General features: G+C 41.6%; 1 protein-coding gene across 14 annotated transcripts in view; it reads right to left on the bottom strand.

Moving 5' to 3' along the window:
* ptprt (protein tyrosine phosphatase receptor type T) overlaps positions 1-21,224 on the bottom strand; it is a 332,412-nt gene that overhangs the window by 46,097 nt on the left and 265,091 nt on the right. For all 14 annotated transcript variants that reach the window (XM_030420578.1, XM_030420575.1, XM_030420579.1 and 11 more), the window contains 3 exons: positions 15,423-15,515; positions 14,280-14,389; positions 8,103-8,190 (listed from right to left, as the gene is read on the bottom strand). In XM_030420578.1, coding sequence (XP_030276438.1) covers positions 8,103-8,190; positions 14,280-14,389; positions 15,423-15,515 — 291 coding nt within the window. The remainder of the gene's footprint in view (positions 1-8,102; positions 8,191-14,279; positions 14,390-15,422; positions 15,516-21,224) is intronic.

Below are 21,224 nucleotides of genomic sequence, written 5' to 3'. Positions count from 1 at the left end.
CGGCACAGATTTCTTCCAAGATGAGAATGTGCATTTGCAAAAATGTCCTCCACGAGAGGAAAAAAAGGAACATAAGGAGAAGTTTGTAAAAACAAATCACAAGTTCTCCGTACTGTAGGTCTGCAGTTGGAATGATGTCGCAGCAGTGCGGCGCCGCTTCAAGCAATCAAGCACAAACTAGACTGCTGTGATCTGTACACGCTGAGCGTAGAGTGTGTATATGTGAGTGTAGACTGCAGGTATACGACTTTCCTTTCATTTGTATGTGCTATCATGAGCACACAGAGTGTTTTTATTTGTATAACTGCCTGAGTGTGAGTGCGAGTGTGTGACAGCTTGGGGGATGCTAATATTTGTTGTGGTTCTTTGGTCAAACACTTCAGAGGACTTGTTGGCGTTCTGACTTCAGAGCAGCTCAGCAGACGTGTTGAGAATCGGTGCCAGGGAGGATAAGAGAGGAGGAGTGTAGTCAGCTGCAGATGAAGCTAACACACACACACACACACACACACACACACACACACACACATATAGCACGCACACAAAAACACACACGGTTGTGCTTGTTTTCAAAATCTTCCTTGCTTTGTTTCACACACAAACACATACACACTCACAGAAACAAGATGCCCTCACCCTCTCCTGCTTTCACTCTCTCTCGCTCTCACACACACACACACACACACACACACACACACACACACACAACACCATGCACATAACCTGTGCTGTAATGAGAAGCAACATGATGCAGGAGCAGATACTGATTATGCCGACGACGCTCGGAGGTGTAACACCGGGTGAAGGGTGTGTGTATGTAGTAACACCGCCTGGCAAAGACTGACAGCCTGTGTAATGTTTTCATCCACCTGAACACCGGTACACATTAGTGAATGGAAAGAGGGACGCGGGGTGAGTTCGTGCATGTGTATTAGAGAGACGGGAGGAAGGAGACCCGTGACGGAGACGAGAGGTCGGAGTAGTGAGGGAAAAGATGAAAAAACGGGTGAGGCAGGGAGAGAGGTCGGACGGAGTGACAGATGCAGGAAAATATCGCGAATTGGATTAAGTTCTGAGGGGAAGTGAGAGAGAGAGAGATCAACAGAGATGTGAGAAGACAGAGAAAGGAAATACAGATGAGAGAAAATCAGAAAGAGGAGAGACAACAACAGAAGATAAAAGAAAAGTAGAGAAGATGGGGAGAGAAGGGGTGTACGGTGGCATGAAGGAATGTTCAAACCACACATGAAGCTGATTTCTCTTTGACTTCTGTTTAAGTAGTTTTACGTCCTATGTTGAATCTCAACCAATGCATTGACTATATGGGAATTTGCTAGATTTTTATGGCAAGTAATGGGAACCTGACAAAGGCTCATAGCTCCCTGGGAGGATAAAACTAAGATAAAAAAAAAAGACCTTTGGAATTTAGGACTTTGGGGAACATCTAACCCTAGGAAGAATGGATCTTATGATCTTGGAGATGTTGCCTGTTTGTGGCCAATCTCAACTCTTGATCTCACATCTTTAACACAAGAAAATCCTGTAGATTCTTACTTTAACCCCCCACATCCCTCTGTTCTTCTTCTCTCCTTCAGTTAAGGACCTAAAGTCATTCAGCTTCAGGATACCCAAGAATTGTCTTTGACGGAAACAATTTCAACTACCCTTAATTTACCCTTAAAACGAAACTCTCGCCAAAATGCAACCCAGGCTTTTTGTGTGAATGTACCCGAGTCAAACCTTTGTGTAAAAGCATAATTACGATAAAAGAGCAACTTTTGAGATGTACTGTATTGTTGTTAACTGTCCTCCATGTTATGTCGTTGTTGATACTATCATAAAAGTGCCCCTAGCATGCCACTGAAAATGATTTTGACCCGAAAACGACAATACGGTCAATCTTAAAACTGGCTCTTTCGTCGTAATTATGCTTTCACACAAAGGTTTGACTCGGGTACATTCACAAAAAAAGCCTAGGTTGCATTTTGGCGAGAGTTTCGCTTTAATTCAACTTGAGGATGTAAACATAATGTGAGGCAGAGTGAAGGGGAACTGAGAAAACGACGTCTAGTTTCTGAAAAGGATGAGCAGAACAGAGGACAGACAGACAGACAGACAGACAGACAGACAGACAGACAGAAACCTGTTTCTCTAACACACACTGTGTACAGTCGTCTTTTCTTGCAGCCTGAGTTTTTTGAATTTTCCATTTGCTCCTCGTGGGGACAGCAAAAGTGCAACCATGCAGAAGTTACAAAGGTATATCTATATTTGGGAAGGCATATTGTTTTTGTCAGAAGCTCAGAGGCGGCTAAGGGAATTAAAAACTCTCCACTCGACTTAAAGACTTTGAAACAACAGACTGCTTGTCTGAGAGAAGTATATTCTACTCCCTCCGCATCAGCTGCATTTCTCTAGGTTTCTGCGTGTTCTCAGACGTGTGTGTGTGTGTGTAAAATTACTAATCGGAGTGAAAAGATGAATTTCCCCGAGGGGAGAAATAAATAAATAAAGTAATTAAAGGTTTATTGTGTAGTATTCCCTGTGATGGAAAGAAAAAAGTAGCAGCACGAAGGAATCGATGTGTAAATCAATGATCATTACAAATGTGATGGTACGACAGAGTGTTTCTGAACGTTACATTAAATCAACACCGCGGTGACTTCAGACTCCATGTCGTTCTTTTTACACAGCCCGAGAGAAAAGAAACTGACTTCATCGTCAAGCATAATGAAAGCAGGAGTGTTGTTGACACGCATCTGACGACACTGTCAAAACATCCACATTGTTTTAAACTGAAATAAATCATTGTTTTTTTTCCCCATTATGTAGCAAACATTTGAGATTATACTCAAACCTTTCTGTTGTCTCCACAACACTCAACCCACAGCAAGCTGTCAGCTCGTCCTGAGCAATCAAAAATATGAATATATGAGGAAGACTTTTTACAGAACACACCTACATTCACACTTGCACACTAACACCGCTTTTTTAACTTGCACACTTTCAGCCAATAACAATAAAATATCATAAAAACAGGACATGTTTCGCTCAGAGTTTAGCGTTAGTGTCGTCTCAAGGGGTCCAAAATAGAAAAATAGAGGTTGTGTTTGAAGCTTTTAGCTGCATTGCACCATGCACACTTATTTAGCACGACCAAATATGTCTTTTGAATGAACTGCACGGAACTATTGTCTATAGCTCAATGATTTTTCCGTCAGGGTAGAAGTAGAGTGAAGCGCACAGAACTGTTATGACTGAGTAGCACTAGCATGTTCTGGCTGGCGGGGGAGTTAACATCTAACCCGTCACCTCCCTCGCCAAGTCTACATCCCCACCTATTTAATATGGACAAGCAAGTATTACTTTGTGTAACTTTAGTGCTGTCTGTGGGCGTGTTTCTTGGAGACGTCCAGGGTATTTAGCTCGATATTTGTTGAGCGCAAAGATGAGGATCAGGAGGAAATAGCGATCTTCTACCAAAAAAAAAAAAGAAGAAGCAAACGGTACACCTTCAAACACTTTTCTGTTCCAATGCTGTATCTCCTTATCTGGTTGGCTTGCCACACAGAAGCAGCTGGGATTTGTTTAGAGTCTGACACATAGAATGAACACAAACAGAAACACTCGAGGTGTGACAGTAGCATTGTCTCGTTCAATACAATGACGACTGATCAGGTAAATATATATTTTAAAGGGTGAATGTTGAAATAAATTTGAAAATGTGAATGTAAAGCCCCTGCTGACACACCTCTTGTCTTAACTGGTTGAAAATTGTATAAAATCGTGACACGGCTGCGGTTAAACACATCAGCGGATCAGTTTTGTAAATGTTTTCATCCCAACAAGAGCAATATAACATGAATATAACATGAAAACACAAAGTGAAAAGTGAACATGAAGGCCTAATACACACATAAAAAAAACCACACTTCAGTAAACACCTCTTCCTCACCTTAATTCTCCTTGACAACACACACACACACTCCTTTACACATATGCAAATGCTTGCCAATAAATTTTGTTTATTTTGAAGGCGCGCTTCTGTTGAATTATAAATGACCATATGGGAAGGTTGTTCTAAGAACTGAGGGCTGAGAAGGAGAAGAAAAAAAGAGGTAGAAGAAGAAATGAAATGGAGGAAGGAGGAGGAGAAGGGAGGAGGAAATAGAAGCGGACAGATGCCCGTAATGAGGAAACACTGCTGCGCTTTGCCTCAACCCATATCCTGTCAGAGGTAATCAGACGGGATGAATAGATGGATGGAGAAAGAAAGGAAAGGTGAGAAAGAGCCAGGAAGAGGAGAGGCATAAACACAGGGAGAGGGAGATGAGTGGGAGCAAAAGGTAAGAGAAGAGGAAGATTTAAAGTGAAGGCTGAAGTAGAGGTTAAAAATTCAAAGAAAGGAGAGGACAGGCGAGATGAAAAGAGATGGCACAACAAGTCATGAGAGGGGAGGTAGAGGTAAGCACGAGGGAGGAGACGGATGACGCCAAAGAAAGGTAGAAAAGAAGAGAGGAGAGGTGAGAAGAGGGTGATTGGTGTTAAAAATACGATTGTAATGATAAACAGTGATGGAGGTGAAACGGGGGCAGGGAGACGGAAGAAAGAAGGGGAGAAAACTGAAAGTGTAGAGAGGGAAGTAAACAAGATGAAGTGGAGAAGAGGAGAGGAGGGGAGGCATTGAGGAGATGGGAGGACAGGAGGCTGCTAGATTAACATTTATTCAGTGTGCTGAAGGGATTTCAAACATGGCATCCAGCGTTTGTGTTTGGCAGATGGCCGGAGGAAGAGTGTGTTAACACTTCAACTCAAATCAGCCATTTTCAAACTGCACCAGGGAGAGAGAGCGAGGGAGGGGAAGTGTGTGTTTGTGTGTGTGTTGGAGAAAAAATAATGAAAAAGAGTCAAATGTCCTCACAAGGACCGAAACATCGTCACAGCTGAGGGGATTTTTATGGTCAGATCTCAGGTGTTGGTTTAAGTCTTGCAAAAAGCCAAGTCTCAAATTTAACTCCCCTCGTCGTGATCTGCCAAGGCTCAATGAGAATTTGCTTGGGTTAGAGCTGCTGTCAATGGATGGAGACCAGAATGACTTTCCAGGCGACCGGATTTAGACTTCCCTCATAAACATAGATTTTGTTTGAACCTGTTCGTCTGTGAGACTCAAACACGAACCCGTCCTGCTGACACTTCTGTTTCTCCTTTTCTTTTCAAACAGGAAGTCTGTGTTTGAGGGAGGTTCAAAAGACATGAAATTGCTGCTTGACTTGCGACTAAAATTGGTGACTGTGTCAGTTTAAAGATGGGAATTGATCCAGCACACAGTTCATTTAGGTCTAATGCTCAGATTTCTTTACAACAAGCAAAAACTAGGAGCACCTGCTACTGAGAAGAGTCTGGATGATCTTGCTGTTGTACGTTTTCTGTAAATTCTGATTATAAAATCTATGGTTTCGAGGGAAAATGCTCATACTGTCACATTGTTTTTAGAATACAGGTGGTTTTACGACTCCATTATAGGCCGTGCCTCTGTGAATTACATTCCAGATCCAGTGCCGTCACCTTAGCAAAGGTTGTTCAACAAAAATGTGCGAAATAACAAGTTCTTAACCAACATTAATAACGAGGGAGTGAGAATGAAGATAAAGGTTTGTGGCAAGGGAGCAAAAAGTCCCAAAAGCACCAGAGAGAACGATCCTTTTGTGAGGCACTTTGTTCTGTGATTGCTTCGAGCTCTGAAACAGAAGGCAAATCCACTGTTTTAAAAGGGGAAGTAGAGTTCAACCTCATAGAAGGGAAAAAAAAAAAAAGACAGAGACCCTTTTACCCATATTTAAAGTTTTAGCTGCAGCCAGCCGGTCCGCCTGTCTCACCACATTTCCTTGTTCTAATAAAGACAGCGTACAAAGTCGTTTCCTCGGGGGCCTTTTAAAACATTTTCTCAAGAAAATGAGCCTTTGTACAATCACAGCAAGCAAGATGGACAGTTTCCATTACCAGGCCCTTGTAATTAAAGGATTTGTACTAATGGCAAATTTATCATAATTCCTGTTGGCTATCAAGTCGCTGACAGGTTATTTCATTTCAGCGCAATGTTTCATTTAAAAGCCTTCAGGTCGGTGCAGTGTCTCTGCCTTGACATCTCAACCTTTGTAATGAGATGTGCAGGGGTCTGTGCACGCCAACACACACGCACATATGAATTGCAAACTGAAGCACATAGGCGCAATCATCTGGATCATACTGGTCATGGACATGCATGCAAGTCTAATGGCACAGACATGCATACACATCTCTGTAAAGCTCAATGACACTTCAACCAAACGATCTTCCTCTATTGTTCCATCCTAATAGAGGTCTGAGTTTGCCTTGCACAAGATAACAAGCACACAGACATCTACAGAACATACAAAGACATCATTAGTCCACACGAAATCCTGGAAAACACTCGACACAGCCTCATATTCGCATGTTAATTCCCACTCTAATAGCCAAACACACACACACACACACACTTGTGCTGCATTCAGTACATGCCTCACATCATTACAGCATCCTGTCTTTGCTCCGAAATGAAGCTTCATTTTGACAAAAGTCTCTGCATAAAACAGAAGCTGCGAGCTTTGATCGTCAGGCAGGATTGAAATATAATCCCTCCGCAAACTCAAAGTTATTTTCTCCCCGTTAGTTTCCTTACAGAAGTTTAGGAAATAAGTTTGGTTGGACTTTGATATTATATTCTGAAAAAAGGAGATTTTGGATTAAATATGTATATGTACCTGTTTCTCATTTTATTTTTACCACATTGTTTTGCTTTGATCTAACTTAGTCTCAGTGTCAGAGGTAGTGAGAATTTAAAATGTCCATGTGAATTTTCATGATCTCCTATATACATTCTGCTAAGTGGATTAGTTCTGACTGACTCATCAGGACCACGTTCTGCTGGCATCTGGCTGTCAGCAGGTGCTTATGTCCAACAGCACGACACACCCAGAGCTGGAGGGAGTCGGTCAGTGACTCGGTGAAGGACACTTCAGCAGGGCAGATGGTTGCCAGCACAGAGATTTGGACCTGCGACCTCCAGCTGAAGGAAGGTGTCTTAACCCTGGTACCTCGTCCCTCAGCATGTTTAATTAAATAAATGTTGGACCTCGACTATTTCTCGCCTCGATAATCAGTACATTTAATTTGTAAGGACAAACACCTCTCTCTTTAATACCAGTGCCAAGATGATAACTGAGTTTTTAAACCAATAAAAAAATTTGAACTAAACAAAATTACACATCTGACCAATTATTAAGCGCAAAGTTTCGGTACTTAACAGTTTTGGGCCCAACACAATGTTCATTTTGCATATTCACGCCTACAGGTGGGGTGTCCTGATTTTTGGGATAGCGGGAAAACTTTCTGTTGTTTCGATGTATTATGGTCCTTTTCTTTATAACAATATAAAACAATCCCTAATAACTTGCTGATGTCTTGGTTGCTGACTACCATTGTTATTGACAACTATTGATGATATATGAGGGTCTTTGCAAGGACGTGCCATTTCATAGGTGGAGATGTCGTCCACTAACCTTGGTAACTCTGTTCTGGGGGGCAACGATCACTTGAAAATGAGAGGTAGGGGTAAAAATTGGCAAGGGGATTAAGCCTTTTATATACAATGTTGAAGATACATTTCAATGAGTATCTAAAAAGTATTTATAGACCGTATCTCAGCTATATCGTCTAACAGACTGGTTTACTAAAGGTATTTGAGGTTTATTCATAATATTAGAATTATGAGGGAAATAAGCCATGAAAATAGAAATACAACAAACTAATTAACTCCACTGACTGTCAGTCAGGCTGGACACCAAAAAACAAAACAGAATCAAGTAAATTATCTCACATTAATTAGTCAAAACCAAACCAGAACCAAACCAACCACTACCAAAACAAATTGGCATGAATCAAAACTATACCGAACCAAACCAGGCTGAGCTGAACCCGTTCCTGAGCTAAATGAAATCAGCACCACAATCAAATTTAGCAAAAAAAAAACTACTGCAGGAGTTTCTTTTAGAGGCCTCCATCTATGTCATTGCAGTACTCACAAGCGATGATGTTGCCATAGCGATTCTTGTTGCGGTTCTCATCCTTCTTGGCGGTTTCCCAAGGTGCCGTCTGTCCCTCTGCCAGGGCCTGAACACACACATGTACACGTGCGCACACACACACACACACACACACACACACAGACACACACACACACAAATACACTTTTCATATTGAGGTATGAACACAGAGAAATATGCATGCACATATGGCCTGATGCCCAGAGCCTGTACACTGACACATGGGCAGGCAGAAGTTAAAACAGTACTAACATGAATATTAATGAAAAGACAATCAACCAACAGTTGAACAGACCACACTCTTTACCACTCAGGGCACTGAAGGAAAAGCGGCTGGAACTTGGCTTTCTCAGAAGATGGCAAAGCTCGCAGGCGGGTCATCTGTGACTCAACTTTCAAAACTAAAATAACCGACCATACCCGGCCTGCTGTCTCTAATTCATATTCATGAAGCAAAAATATATATGAAAGTGACCTACATAAATCGCTTTTTATCGTCTTTCTTATAATGTATTGCTTTCTTCTACTTTCTGCAAGTAGCAGAGGGTTAAATGACAAATTATACACTCAAGTTATGAGAAATTGTGCAATAAAAATTGAAAAATTGCTCATAATTGTATTAAATTGGTCTCACTGTCAGAGGTAGTGAGAACATGCAGTGACCGGTCTGTCAGAAAATGACACTTTAATATAATTTTAGTGCTCAAAACAACTTTTGAAATGTTAAGAATGTTTATAAAGCTAAATATCTAACTGCATTTTTCAAAATAAAATTATTACCAGGAGAAGTTTTGATGAGAATAATAGTGGAACTACAAGTCACTTAGCTAAGTCCTCGGTCCACCTCTCTTCTAAAGCTACGAAACATCTCATCTTGCTTCCTTTGTTGTTAGTTTCCCTGGTAATTTTCTCTAAAAGTCCATAAAAGCATTGTGGCGGATTTGCCAAAATGTTAAACCTTTCATCTAGAAGTTATGGCAAGAAATACTATAATGGCAGAAAACCCAAATCTTCTATCGGTCCCCAATCAGGCCAGGTAACTGCTTTCAGCCAACTTAGAGAGAAAACATAACCCCTTTCCAATGTTGTTGGCAGAAATAATGCATCTGAATTCCCACGCTGAATTAAAAAGCAACCAACAGCAAGGAGCAATCTGACAATCGATTGAAAAAGCAAAAAAAAAAGAAAATGAAAAAGTGCAGGTACAGGAGCTGGGGAGAAGACGTAAAAGTTTGGGTTCACTGTTCCGTTGGTTTGGTCTGAAAGAGAATGTTCTGTCAGTTCTTCGTTGGAGGAGAGAAGACAGATTGTTCTGTTTCCCTGCTGTGATGCTGGCCCGTGTGACAGGCCTTACAAACATAGCAAGGACACAGTGGCATGCACGCTGGTTCATGTGTGGACATGCATGCAACTTCCTCTTTTTCCATCTCTTCTTCATTATCGTTACTATTGTTATTACTATTATCATTACGAGACAGATGTGAGCGAGAATGTGCTCACTACATGTGTACGTCCCATACATGCATGCGTTTGTACATAACACAAAAAAGTGTGTGAGTGTGTCTCAGATCTCTCTCTTGTGCTAACCGACCAAACCCCAACTCTCAAAGGTCGCCATATGGACCCTGAACTATCATAACACACTGGAAGAGGTCACATGTGCACGCCTACACACACACACACACACTACACACACAAACACACACAGGTTGCGTCCGAAATTCCATACTATACACTACATACTCAATATGTGTACTATCGTTCAACATACTTTTAAGGGAATAACAGTAGTAGGCATCTTTTCAGACGCACTGCTTAGTGCAGAAGTGACGCACTTCCTGCCCGGTTGGATTGGAGATGCGTAACCGTGGTAACCCGCGTCAACCTCGCCTCTACCGGCAATCTGCAATAATACTCGTGTAAAACATGTTTTATTTGGCTTTTACTTAAGTATAAGGTTTCGCTTGTGATAACACACTGCTGTGGTTATAATGTTAACTGAGGTAATTAAAGCTCCTGTTTGTAAGATGGTAAAACTGACGCTTTGGGTTTGGGTCAGTATCTGACGAGTTGGGAGACCCAAAGCGTCAGTTTTACTATCTTACAAACAGGAGCTTTAAGGAGCTAACGTTCATTAAACGGGTACCGTTAGAAACTTAAATTGAAGCGTTATAACGTTAGATGTTACACCAGAGCTGCAATTAAGCTGCACTTGTTGTCCGTTGTGTTGTTGTTGTCATCACCGCTGCATTGCATTGTGGGATATTAATGCCGGCGTAGTGTCCAGTGCTTGCATACTGTAATATTTACCGGAAATAGTATGCACCTCACGTACTATTAGGTGCATACTAAGGTTTCGGACACACTAAAAAATCCCACATACTGTTTTAGCATACTCAATAGCATGTTAGTATGGAACTTGGGACGCAGCCACAGTCTTTCTCCCTATAGGGACGAGGGGAACAGTCCTTTCAGAGTCCATTAAGGGCTTAAGAATCCCAGACAACAGCTTTCAATTTCAGACAGTGATATGACCTACATACACACACACGCGCACACACACACACACGCACGCACACACACACACACACACACAATTCCATACAAATGCACTGTGACAGAAACAGACACCTTAACTTATCGCCCAGTCAAGCAGAAAATGGATTCTTTTAAAGTGGCATATGGCCCTGAGAGGGAGAGAGAGAGAGAGAGAGTGTGTGTGTGTGTGTGTGTGTGTGTGTGTACTGTATGTGTGTATTTTCTCCATCGCACATATTCATTTGTGAAAACTAGGCCGAAAATTGTGTTTTGGGATATTTTTTTTTTTTAGGTAGGAGGCGTCTGTAGGAGGGTTATGCATGTATGGAAGTGTGTGTGTGTGTGTGTGTGTGTGTGTGTGTGCGCACATTTACATAAGGTGTGGGTTGGTTGCCCTTTTTTCAACCTGCAAAAATAAGACACTCTTAATCAAACTCCTCTCATCTGATATCTGTTGCTTTTTGAGATTATGAAATATTCTATATAAAAACATACAGAGGGGTGGGTGGACGGGGGATGAGAAACACACACACAGACACCACATACCGGTATCGGTGTACATGTTGTCCAAATAACTGAATATATGATATGAAAACTTGTTTTTAAGAGATTAGATTGCAGAAAAGGATTCTAAGGGACATTCTGATGTGTGATGCCACATCACAGTTACAGGCCTCCGTGCACCAGTCAAACTGCTGTTCATAAGTTGTAGCAAAAGTGACCTTTTAACTTTTGAATATCTTAACTTCATCATTATATCCTAAGAGATATCTGACAATTTCTTAGGTCATACTTATTAATGTCTATCGATGAGTAATGTCCAAAAATATGTTTTGTGAGGTCATAGTGACCTTGACCTCTGACAACTCAAATCTAGTCAGTTCATCGTTGAGTCCAAGTGGACATTTCTTCCAAATCTGAAGAAATTCTCACGAGGTCACATCGGAAGAATGAGGTGGACGGGCAGGCGGACAAACTGAAAACATAGCGCCTCCGGCCTCAGCTATAAGTAAGTGGTCGGATGAACCAATGGATGGAATATGTCCGGCATTTTACTTTAACCTGAGTATACTTAAACTCTCAGAAGTCAAACAAATGCTCAAATTGGATTATCTCATATCTCTATTTTATTCTTGCAAAGAGCCATCAGCTGTGGTTATCAAACACTTGTGGCAAAGATATGTTACAGATCCAGATGCATGCGGATACTAATCTCTAAAAAAGTGTTCATATCAAACAGCATATATACCAATAATGATATATCTGTGATAGGCCAATGCTGCACGATAACAATCTAATGCACTGACAACATTTAAAAAAAAAATGTCATTTAGAAATGACATCTTTTTGATATATAAGTCACATTCATACAGTCAAAGTGAAATAATTGACATGATCTGGATGCACCATTTCCTGATGTTAGGATCTGGATAGGAATGAGTGTTAACCAGACCGACCGACCAGTCTTCAAACAGAATACTCCCCTTTAAGGCAAAAGGTGTAATCCCAGTGGGGCGCGGCACGGCGACAGCGTGGCTGCTGTCAGTGTAAGTGGGGTTAATGGGCTTCAACACTGGAGGTCACACCACACACGGAAAAGACCATATGGGATGGGGTGGTAGACACACACATGCTCGCTCACTCACATACACACACGCATACAAAATGCTGATTGACACAAGTTTGCAAACAATACATCACAGGAGCATCACATGCTAACGTGACTGGGAAAAAAAAACAGCTTCTATTTCTAGACAGGTGCACAAACACACTTTAAGATAGAGCTTGAGAATATATACATTGTATTAGGTGTTTGTTATTATATCCAGTTCATGTCTTTCTCCATTAGCTGGTAGTGACAGCTGACAGCTACCAGTGCTACTAATAAAGCTCTTTTTCTCTCTCACATACACACTCAAACACACACACACACTGAAACACACACACACACACACACAACCGAGAGAATAAATCACATTTGCTCTCCCCTGAAACGTATCAGTGGGTATAAACCAAAATGACAGGAAGTAAATGAAAATATAACATACGGCATCACGAAGGGACAATTTTCAACACGCATGCAGAGTTGGTAATAGAAAATATTCATTCTTGAGATAGAAAGAAGCCGACTCTCCCCTCGTGTCTTTTTAAAGATTCATTTTAGGCAGTAGAGACAAAGCAAATGAAGGAAGAATAAAGTGAAGACAGGAAGGACGGAGGGTTCTGCACAGGGATGGATGAAAGAGAAGCGAGAAATGAGGATTTGGTAGGAAAATGATCCCATGGTAGAGTGCCCATGACAAAGAATGATTGTAAAAATGTCTTTCTGTGATAAACGGTGCTCTAAACAAACAGTCAGCCAACCAAGGGAGAGCAAGATGAAGTAAAGAAATCAAGGGCTTAGGTGAAAAGAGAAAGGAGGGGGTGCCAGACAAAGATGAGAATACAGGATGACCGAAAAAAAAGGAGATACGTGGAATGGGATGCACAGGAGGTAAATAGAAACAGGAAAAGACGGAGAGAGTAACGCAATAAGATTGGAAGATGATTTAAGCGGAGCAAAGGAAGAGAGAGCAAAGAGTAGTGGGGGAGCAGAAGGAGGAAGAGGATGAAGAAAATGACAAGCACAAACTTGTAAGAAATGATATCAAACTGGTGATGGTATCAGTGAAAGAAACACAGAAAGAAACCACGAAACAAACCAAACAAAGTAAGAGGAGAACAGAAAGTAAAGGACAGAAAGTTTGTTTCAGCGTCGGCCTGTTTGTTTTGTCACCATCAATATTAATGAGGTGAAGTGTTCATAATTGATAAGAGTCGTCTTTCCTCATTAAACCAAATCCAATCGCACAAATTCTCTCATTCACACACAAACACATACAATAAACACACACACACAAACTGCACAACTGGGACTGGGACGAGACATAAGGTAAGGAAATATGGATGCCACACTTGCAAAATAAAGGAATCTAATTACAACACGATCCTGCCGGAGATGCACACATTATTTATTTGTTCTAAATAATATAATGACTCTTAAACAGAAATCTAATAAAATGTGCTCCATGAGGACACTCAAACATTTCTCTGCATAAAGAGATAAACTCTTTTTCAGGTTTTCTTTCTTAAATATGTATCACACAAACGCCACTTTGAGGCAAATGAGCATCTCATCTCTTAACAGTCAAGGGCAGAGGCGGATTTGTTTCGTACTGTGGTGAAATTAAAATACATTTCCAGACAAATCTGCTTCTGAGTTTTTCTTAACTGTGCAGTGAATCTGCAAACTTCTGCTCAGGGTCACGGGGGCAGCTGAAGCAGATCCCATTTTGCACCTAACAAGACACAAAGCCAGTTCAGCTCTGGGCTTTGAAATACCAATACACTTTTACTGTCAAGACACACATCTCTGTCTGACTGTGCACGTATATTTATATATTGTGAGGTCACACAAACATTTCATTATACCTATAATCTCGGTGCTGTAGCTGCAGACCTTTGAACCTCTTACTAATGGCTGCTTGTAATGTTGTCAAACTAAAGATTGATGACTCTTTTGCTGTAGTTCTCATTATAAGCCTCTTTGTGAATGTTTGTTTGTTTGTGTCTATTTACCTCATATTCCTCCTTGAAACCATAACCCTGTCCACATTTCATCTGGGTGATGTGCTGAAGGAGGTCGGCGACTCGGATAGCTGGCTGAAACTGTCCTGCCTGGAACTGACCTGCTGGTACAGAGACATTTCACAGAGAAAGAGACGGAAAGACATGAATATGTAAACAAGAGGGTAGATGCAGTAAGTATGTGGGAGGAGAGTGGGTGAATAGATGGCAGGAAGGATGTTTGAAATTATTCTAATCAGACTTCATGCAGTGAGTATTGAACCTCTGCTAAACCATAAACTGAATAACTAATATTGCAAAGTACATTTATAAATGACTAAATGACTAACTGGCTCTGTAAGTTAATCGCTGTGTCTCTTCATAACTAAACGTCGTCGTGTGCTTGATTATTTCATTATCAAACTGGTTCACAGATTCTGTGCTGTGCAGGAAATGACTGAGGCGACAAACCTTCGGTGTAATCAAGCTGTGCGGTGAACCCTGATGTGATTACAGTTTGGGAAATCAGAAACAAACTGAGAGAACTTTTGACCTCTGCAGCCTAAAATACAAGCTTCAACACACACTGGTGCAACTGGGAAGTCCCACCCGGCTGCTTTCTTTTTAATTAATGTCATGAAAATAGCTTGAGCACTTGAAAACACAGTTGTGCAGCAAGAGCTAAACACTCGGTGCGTTCTCTCATCCAGGCTGTCAGTTGTGATAAGGTGAACTGCTTTCAGCTGACACTTTTCTAAATGAGAAAACAACTTCAGTTCCATGTTTGATATCTTCAGTGAGAGGTCAAATCAACTAGCTGCTAGGCTAACTGAGCTAACCTTCATGACTGACTCATTTACTGGCCAACCGATAATGTAACTGAAGAACTAACTGACCGAGGTATCCAACTAAACAATGGCGACTAAATGAACTCAACTTAACTGAACCAAATTTACCTCCATCTCAGAAAATAGCTAGCTAACTGCCAATGAATTAGCTTTCTAACAAAGTAATTGACTGACCATATACACAACTGACCGACTAACCACCCAACTAGCAAACTGAAACCTAGTTAATCAGCTAACCAAATGCCAGACTGAAAGACTGCCTCATCATTCAACAAAGTGTCTAACTTCCTAAGTTGTGTGCACATACCGCTCTGGTAGGAGAGCTCCACGGACTCACAGCCTCCGTAGGGGAAACTCTGCAGGGTCAGAGACGGCTGGGCGAGCGACGGCTGGCTACTGTCTGTAAATGGAGGGAGAGAGAGAGAGAGACAGAGAATGTTACCATGACAACATACCACTCCTCTATGCCAACCCCCAATTCACCCCCACACGCACACTCAGTACACAACGTGCACTCTATCGACACACTCCAGGTGACAGAAGATTGGCCCGCTGATGACAAGCGCTGAGCTAAACGAGTCACTTAATGCCCTGCGCTCTGATTGGTGGGCACGGCATTAGGACAGTTAATTAGAATATCTCTCCTCCAATTAAGGAATGGGACAGATTGATTGGATGAGTGTATGGGCTCTATTAGTCAGGGCAGATGGAGGGATAGATGTAGGTTTCTGGGGACACGGGGACTGATGAAGGAATGTCACATGTCAAGAACCGCGCCAAAGGAGCATTAAATAAGGAAAGTCTCTCAAGTCAAGTTTTGGAGGTTTTTATGAAGGAGCTTGCAAAACAAGGCGATGGCGAGACACGGGTGCTGCATCCATTCAGCGTAGGAAAGAACGAAGAGGAAGGTCCGTGTATTATAACCTGTGTGTGGGTTTATTTAGGCCTATTTCCATCACTTATCTTCTCAGTAATTGTGAATCATCTTGGAATCAAGTCCAACTCTCTGTTGGGCAAATCCAGAATGTGATGTGCTTACAAAAACAGGTGGTTATACACATACTGACTGAGAGACATCTGGGAAATTAAGGCAAAAGTTAAAGAAGGTGATACATTAAGGACAAGAGCATCAAAAGAATGTGGGGGAAAGTTGTAAGAAGTCTCGCTGAGCTTATACCATTTGACAGTTGTGAAATCTAAAAGCTTTCAATCTTCTCATTGTGGTGTTAATAAGTAAAATGCCATTATGTTTGGCGCGGGGGTAAAATTGCTTCTGACAGCCAGCCAGGCCCGTGGACTCCGAAGTGAGAGTGTGTATACGAGCGTCTCGGAAGGAAAAGGGCTTGTAATATAAAACTGCATGACTCTATGTTTTCTTAATGGAGCTATTTGCATGTTAATGATGGCTGTGGATTCATTAGTGGCCTAAAGTGGCTTCTCGATAAGCCAATCTAAACACTGGCTTCCCTAAACGAATGAAGAATGAGTCGGCCACATGGGTCACTCTGCAGCGCCTACTTGGGCGGGTGTGAGTGTGTGTGTTTGAATATGTGTGTTGTGTTTTGTGTGTGTGTGTGTGTGTGGTCAAGAGAAAGGAAGACGGGATGAAAAAAAACTGGCAAGGAGATCTAATTGGTGTTACGCTTTGTGATTAAAAATGGCTGACAACTCCTGTTGTGTGAGAGGAGGAACTGATGAAAGAGTAAAAGACCAAATGAGAAGATGTGTGATGAAAGGAGGGGAGTGGATGACAAGAGAGAGAACAGATGGGAACAAATAGAGGCTGAAAGAAGACGGTGACAGCGAGGAGGAAGAAGAGGCAGAGTCGAGAGAGGACAAAGGGGGACAGTTTAGAGGAGAGGTGGACGGGAGACGGATGAGGGGGAAAGGTGAAAGAAAGACAGGAGGAGAGAGTTTAGGGTGGGAAGGAGAGATGACGAGAGGTCAGGACAAACACAAACTATCTGCTCACTGAAACAGAACCGGGTCACTCTCCTCCTTCACGCCGTGTCTCCAAAACAGTTCAGTTAAGAACTTCATCCTATCACATAAATCATTCCAAACCCATTTTCGTCTTCTACTTCGCTCCCCGGTCTCCTATTACTAACTGGGATTGTAAAATACATTTAAGAAGAAGTAAAACTGCCACCTGGAGACCCTCCTTATACTGCACAGAGATCATGAGGTGGAGATCGGGATGGATGTTTGTGTGCTGAGTAAAGACCGGCTGCGTGTCTACACCGACTTTAACCAAGACAATTAACGATCTTTACACAAGCTTAACCAAGAACGACTTACACAAAACCCTAAAAACATTATTGATCCCGTTGCCAAGAGCCAATTTTGTAGGGAAACAACGTAAATAATAACAGTAAACATCTCCAATACATTGTCCGGTTGGTTAAATTAATAATTTCCTACATATTTGCAGATGCAAACTTGCCCTACATGAACAGAATATTAAGTAGAACGGGCTGAGTTGTATTGTTTCTATAACTTCTTCCTTGCTTGGTTGATGTTGTTCCTCTAAAAAGGGGCACAGGCTGCTTTACAGTCCAACTGAGCTGAAGCTGCTTGTCTGTAAACTCGCCTGTTGTTCCCTGACCTCCCAAAAGCATTTTTCAAACTCACTGACATTTTCAAATATATGAATACCAGCGGGAGACATTGTGCCTTTGCTCGCCTTTCCTGACCTCTTTTTTCTTTTTACATCCCTTCTCCTCCCTCTGTTCCCACTTTTTAATTGCTTTCTCTCTTTCTCAGTACATTCTCTCCTCTGCTTTCTCCTTTAATTAGAATTAATGACTGATGTGTTTGTACTGCGTCTCGGTTTAGTTGGCTTATTTACTGGTCGCGGCACTGTGAAGGTATCATGGCACCCACACTTGTACGTACACACAGATAAAACATGATATGCCGGAACAATCTTTACAAGAACCATGCAAAATAACAAAATGCAGGGCTCGCACACACACACATACATTCATACATACATACATACATACACACACACATGCATACACAAGTCCTTTGTCTCTGAAACTCTGAAAAATTCCCAGGGCTCCTTGCAGCTGTCTCCAAGGTCACAGGTGTGTGTTTGGTGCGTGTTTGAATGCAAATGAATAACTTCATATGTACATGAATGTGTGTGCGAGTGCGTTCCTCCACTAATATGAGTGGGTGCATTTGTATGCTTACCTTTCAGTATGTGGGGTTTAGAGTGTAGGTGTGTGTGTGTGTGTGTGTGTGTGTGTGTGTATGTTAAGTCCCACCAAGGTCAAATATGCATTAAGCCAGGCATGAAATGGAGTCATAGCGGCAGCTCCACAACACTGACTATGATGAAGACATCTCAATGCTAATGGGGAGATTTATTGACCCCACAGTCACAAGGGTGTGTGTGTGTGTGTGTGTGTGTGTGTGCGCGCCTGTGTGCGAGTCTGTGTGTGCGTGCACAACACAGAGACATATGGAGAGCACTGAGTGTGTGCAGCTAGTGTGTGTGTGTTTGGCAGCGTAAGAGAGAGGCATTGATCGAGAGAGAGAAGAGTGCGTTGGGTGTTTTTGGTGTGTGTGTGTGTGTGTGTGTGTGTGTGTGCGTGTGAGTGTGTATGAAGGCCGTTTACGCTGTCAGTGAGTGTGTATGTTAATGCAGTCCTTCATGCTTGGCAGTGTGCTATATAAAGTTCCCTCCTCCCCCCGTGTGACTTTATTAAGACTCTGTTATGGATGACTTGGACTCAGAGTATCACTGCGTTAACTCTACACACTTCCACACAACCAGCGTGCCCGTCTGTCCCCCTGTGTTTTTATATTCTACGTCAGCTTACAGAAATCCTGCAAGGTTCCAGGTAACATGTTCTTATGAAGCCATGTTGCCTTCACTTCACTTTGCATTATTAATGCAAATATTATGTCCATTCGGACCTTTGAACAAGCAGTCAGTTTTAGGAAATGAACAACCCTAAAACACTGTTTCATGTTGTATATTTGTGGGTCCTTTTTATGTACCCTGAATCCTGGTTGACTCAGCTACAACCAGGTACTTACATCTAGCTCTTCAATCTAATGCTTTTAAATCAAAGCATGATGCGGAAGTTACCCCTCAAGTGTAATATTTGCCCTCAGGTGCAGAAGGGTAGACAGCAAAAAGTCTGAGTTAGTAGCGTGGACCATTGGGGAAAAGAAGTGTCTGGAACAGATATTTATTATACGAGTATCATCCAAGTACAGTGTGTCAATCCTCATAGATCTGAAGTTCCATTCTGATGCTGCTTTATAAACGGTTTACCCATAAATAATAAACCCATATCAATTTAAGGCTTAAACTAACAATTTCCGTGGAGTGCCCCCAAGTCCATTTATTTTGCACCGCCCATCTCAATTATCCAAACAAACACAGATTATGTTGTACTCGTTCATCCCAACAAGTCGACAGATGGTCAGGCTGGTTAGACGGCTCACACACGGGAGTTTCCCTCAGGACACTGGGATTTGCGTCCCATGTGTGATCGAGTGTGGAGATTAATGAGTTTTTAAGTTACGCAACATGAGCAAGTGAATGTACGTAAGTCGCGTAGTAAGTAATGTAAGTGACGTGACTGAACGCAACCCAAAGCACTTTCTTTGCCTAACCCAACCCATTGTGACCTAACCTGATTGTGGAACCAATCACATGCCATTTACAAACTTTATTGCATCCTGTTTCACCCTTTTACTTCCTTTTTATCTGATTGTTCCAATTCTTCTTCCCATACAAGCCTTTGTAGCGACGGGTGTTTCAAATTATCATCTGCTATAGACACTTTGATATTTTCATCAGAAAGCTGTTTTCAGTTCTTATAAAACAAAAAAAATTATAAAAAAGCATGTCTAGATATACAAAAATAACATAGTTTGGCAGTTGATGAGAATTTAGTTCAAGATATAATCACAGATTAAGAATTTAATTGACAGCTGCCCACCAATTAGAAGTCACGGTTTTCTGTAGCCCTTCCATAATTCAATACAATTCACTGAGATCATTGATACTCGCAACTAGCAATTACTGTTAAATGCAATCACACTAAAGAAATAACTTCATTACAGTAACAACATGATGTCTGCCCTCACAGAGGAAGACGTCTTCCACAGACTCTGCTCTTATTCACTGCAGTATTCACCAGCGAACACACACCAACACGCCTGCAGGAATCCGATCTGGAACCATGAAACTGAAATTGAAATCGTGCTAAACTTTACGCATATATCCATTATCATCCAAATACCTGGATAAAAGCCAGTAACAATCAAATAACCTGCATTTAGTTATTGTCAAAAGAATCCACTGTGCTGTGCTTTGAGGTTAAATACACTACGATGCAATAGACCTTACACAACATATTCATATCAAATGTATTTACCATACATCTGCCTCCGTTACCATCTGAGTACATTACAAAAGTAAACGTACATCACTTCCACAGGTGGACTTCACAACGCCAACAACTATCTGTTGTACCAGCAAAGTCTGAATTTACACGGTGCCTTAAAATGCAAATAACATTCTCTGCAAACCTTTCAACATTAAAGGTTAAGAGCTGTAAACACTCACGCTGCTCCGAGATGGAAATATTAGTGGGAGGTTGGTTTTTTTTTTAGAAAAAAAAAAAAGCTAGAAAGGTGTAAGGTATAAGTTCATCGCTCTCTCTCGCTCGCTCTCTCTTCCCCCTCCCGTCTTCTCTGAAGCACAAGGTCAGGCTCAGCTTCGTTTTATTGCCGCAGAGCCTGGCTGGTGGAATTCTCTTCGGTATGGATGAAAAATCGCTCTGATATTTGAAACACATTACAGCCTGTAGTGGAAGAGTGAGCTGCTAGCATAAAAGATGGAGAATAAAAGTGCAGCTGAGCCGCAGTCCAGACGAAGAGGAGGGGAGCCGGAGAAGTGGACGAAACAATGAGAGATAAAAAGGAAATTTAAAAAACCCTTGAGCCCATCAGCGGCTGCAGGAGCTTTATTCTGAAAGTCTAACTGAATGTTATGTATGTATTGTAGCTAACTTACCTATGGAGCCATTAACGTGCAAATCTAATGCTACAGGGATTGATAATAGTATAGTATGGTCACTGA

The sequence above is a fragment of the Sparus aurata genome, chromosome 6 (assembly GCF_900880675.1).
Source record: "Sparus aurata chromosome 6, fSpaAur1.1, whole genome shotgun sequence".
NCBI lineage: Eukaryota > Metazoa > Chordata > Actinopteri > Spariformes > Sparidae > Sparus > Sparus aurata.
This window is presented reverse-complemented; position numbering and strand designations above follow the sequence as displayed.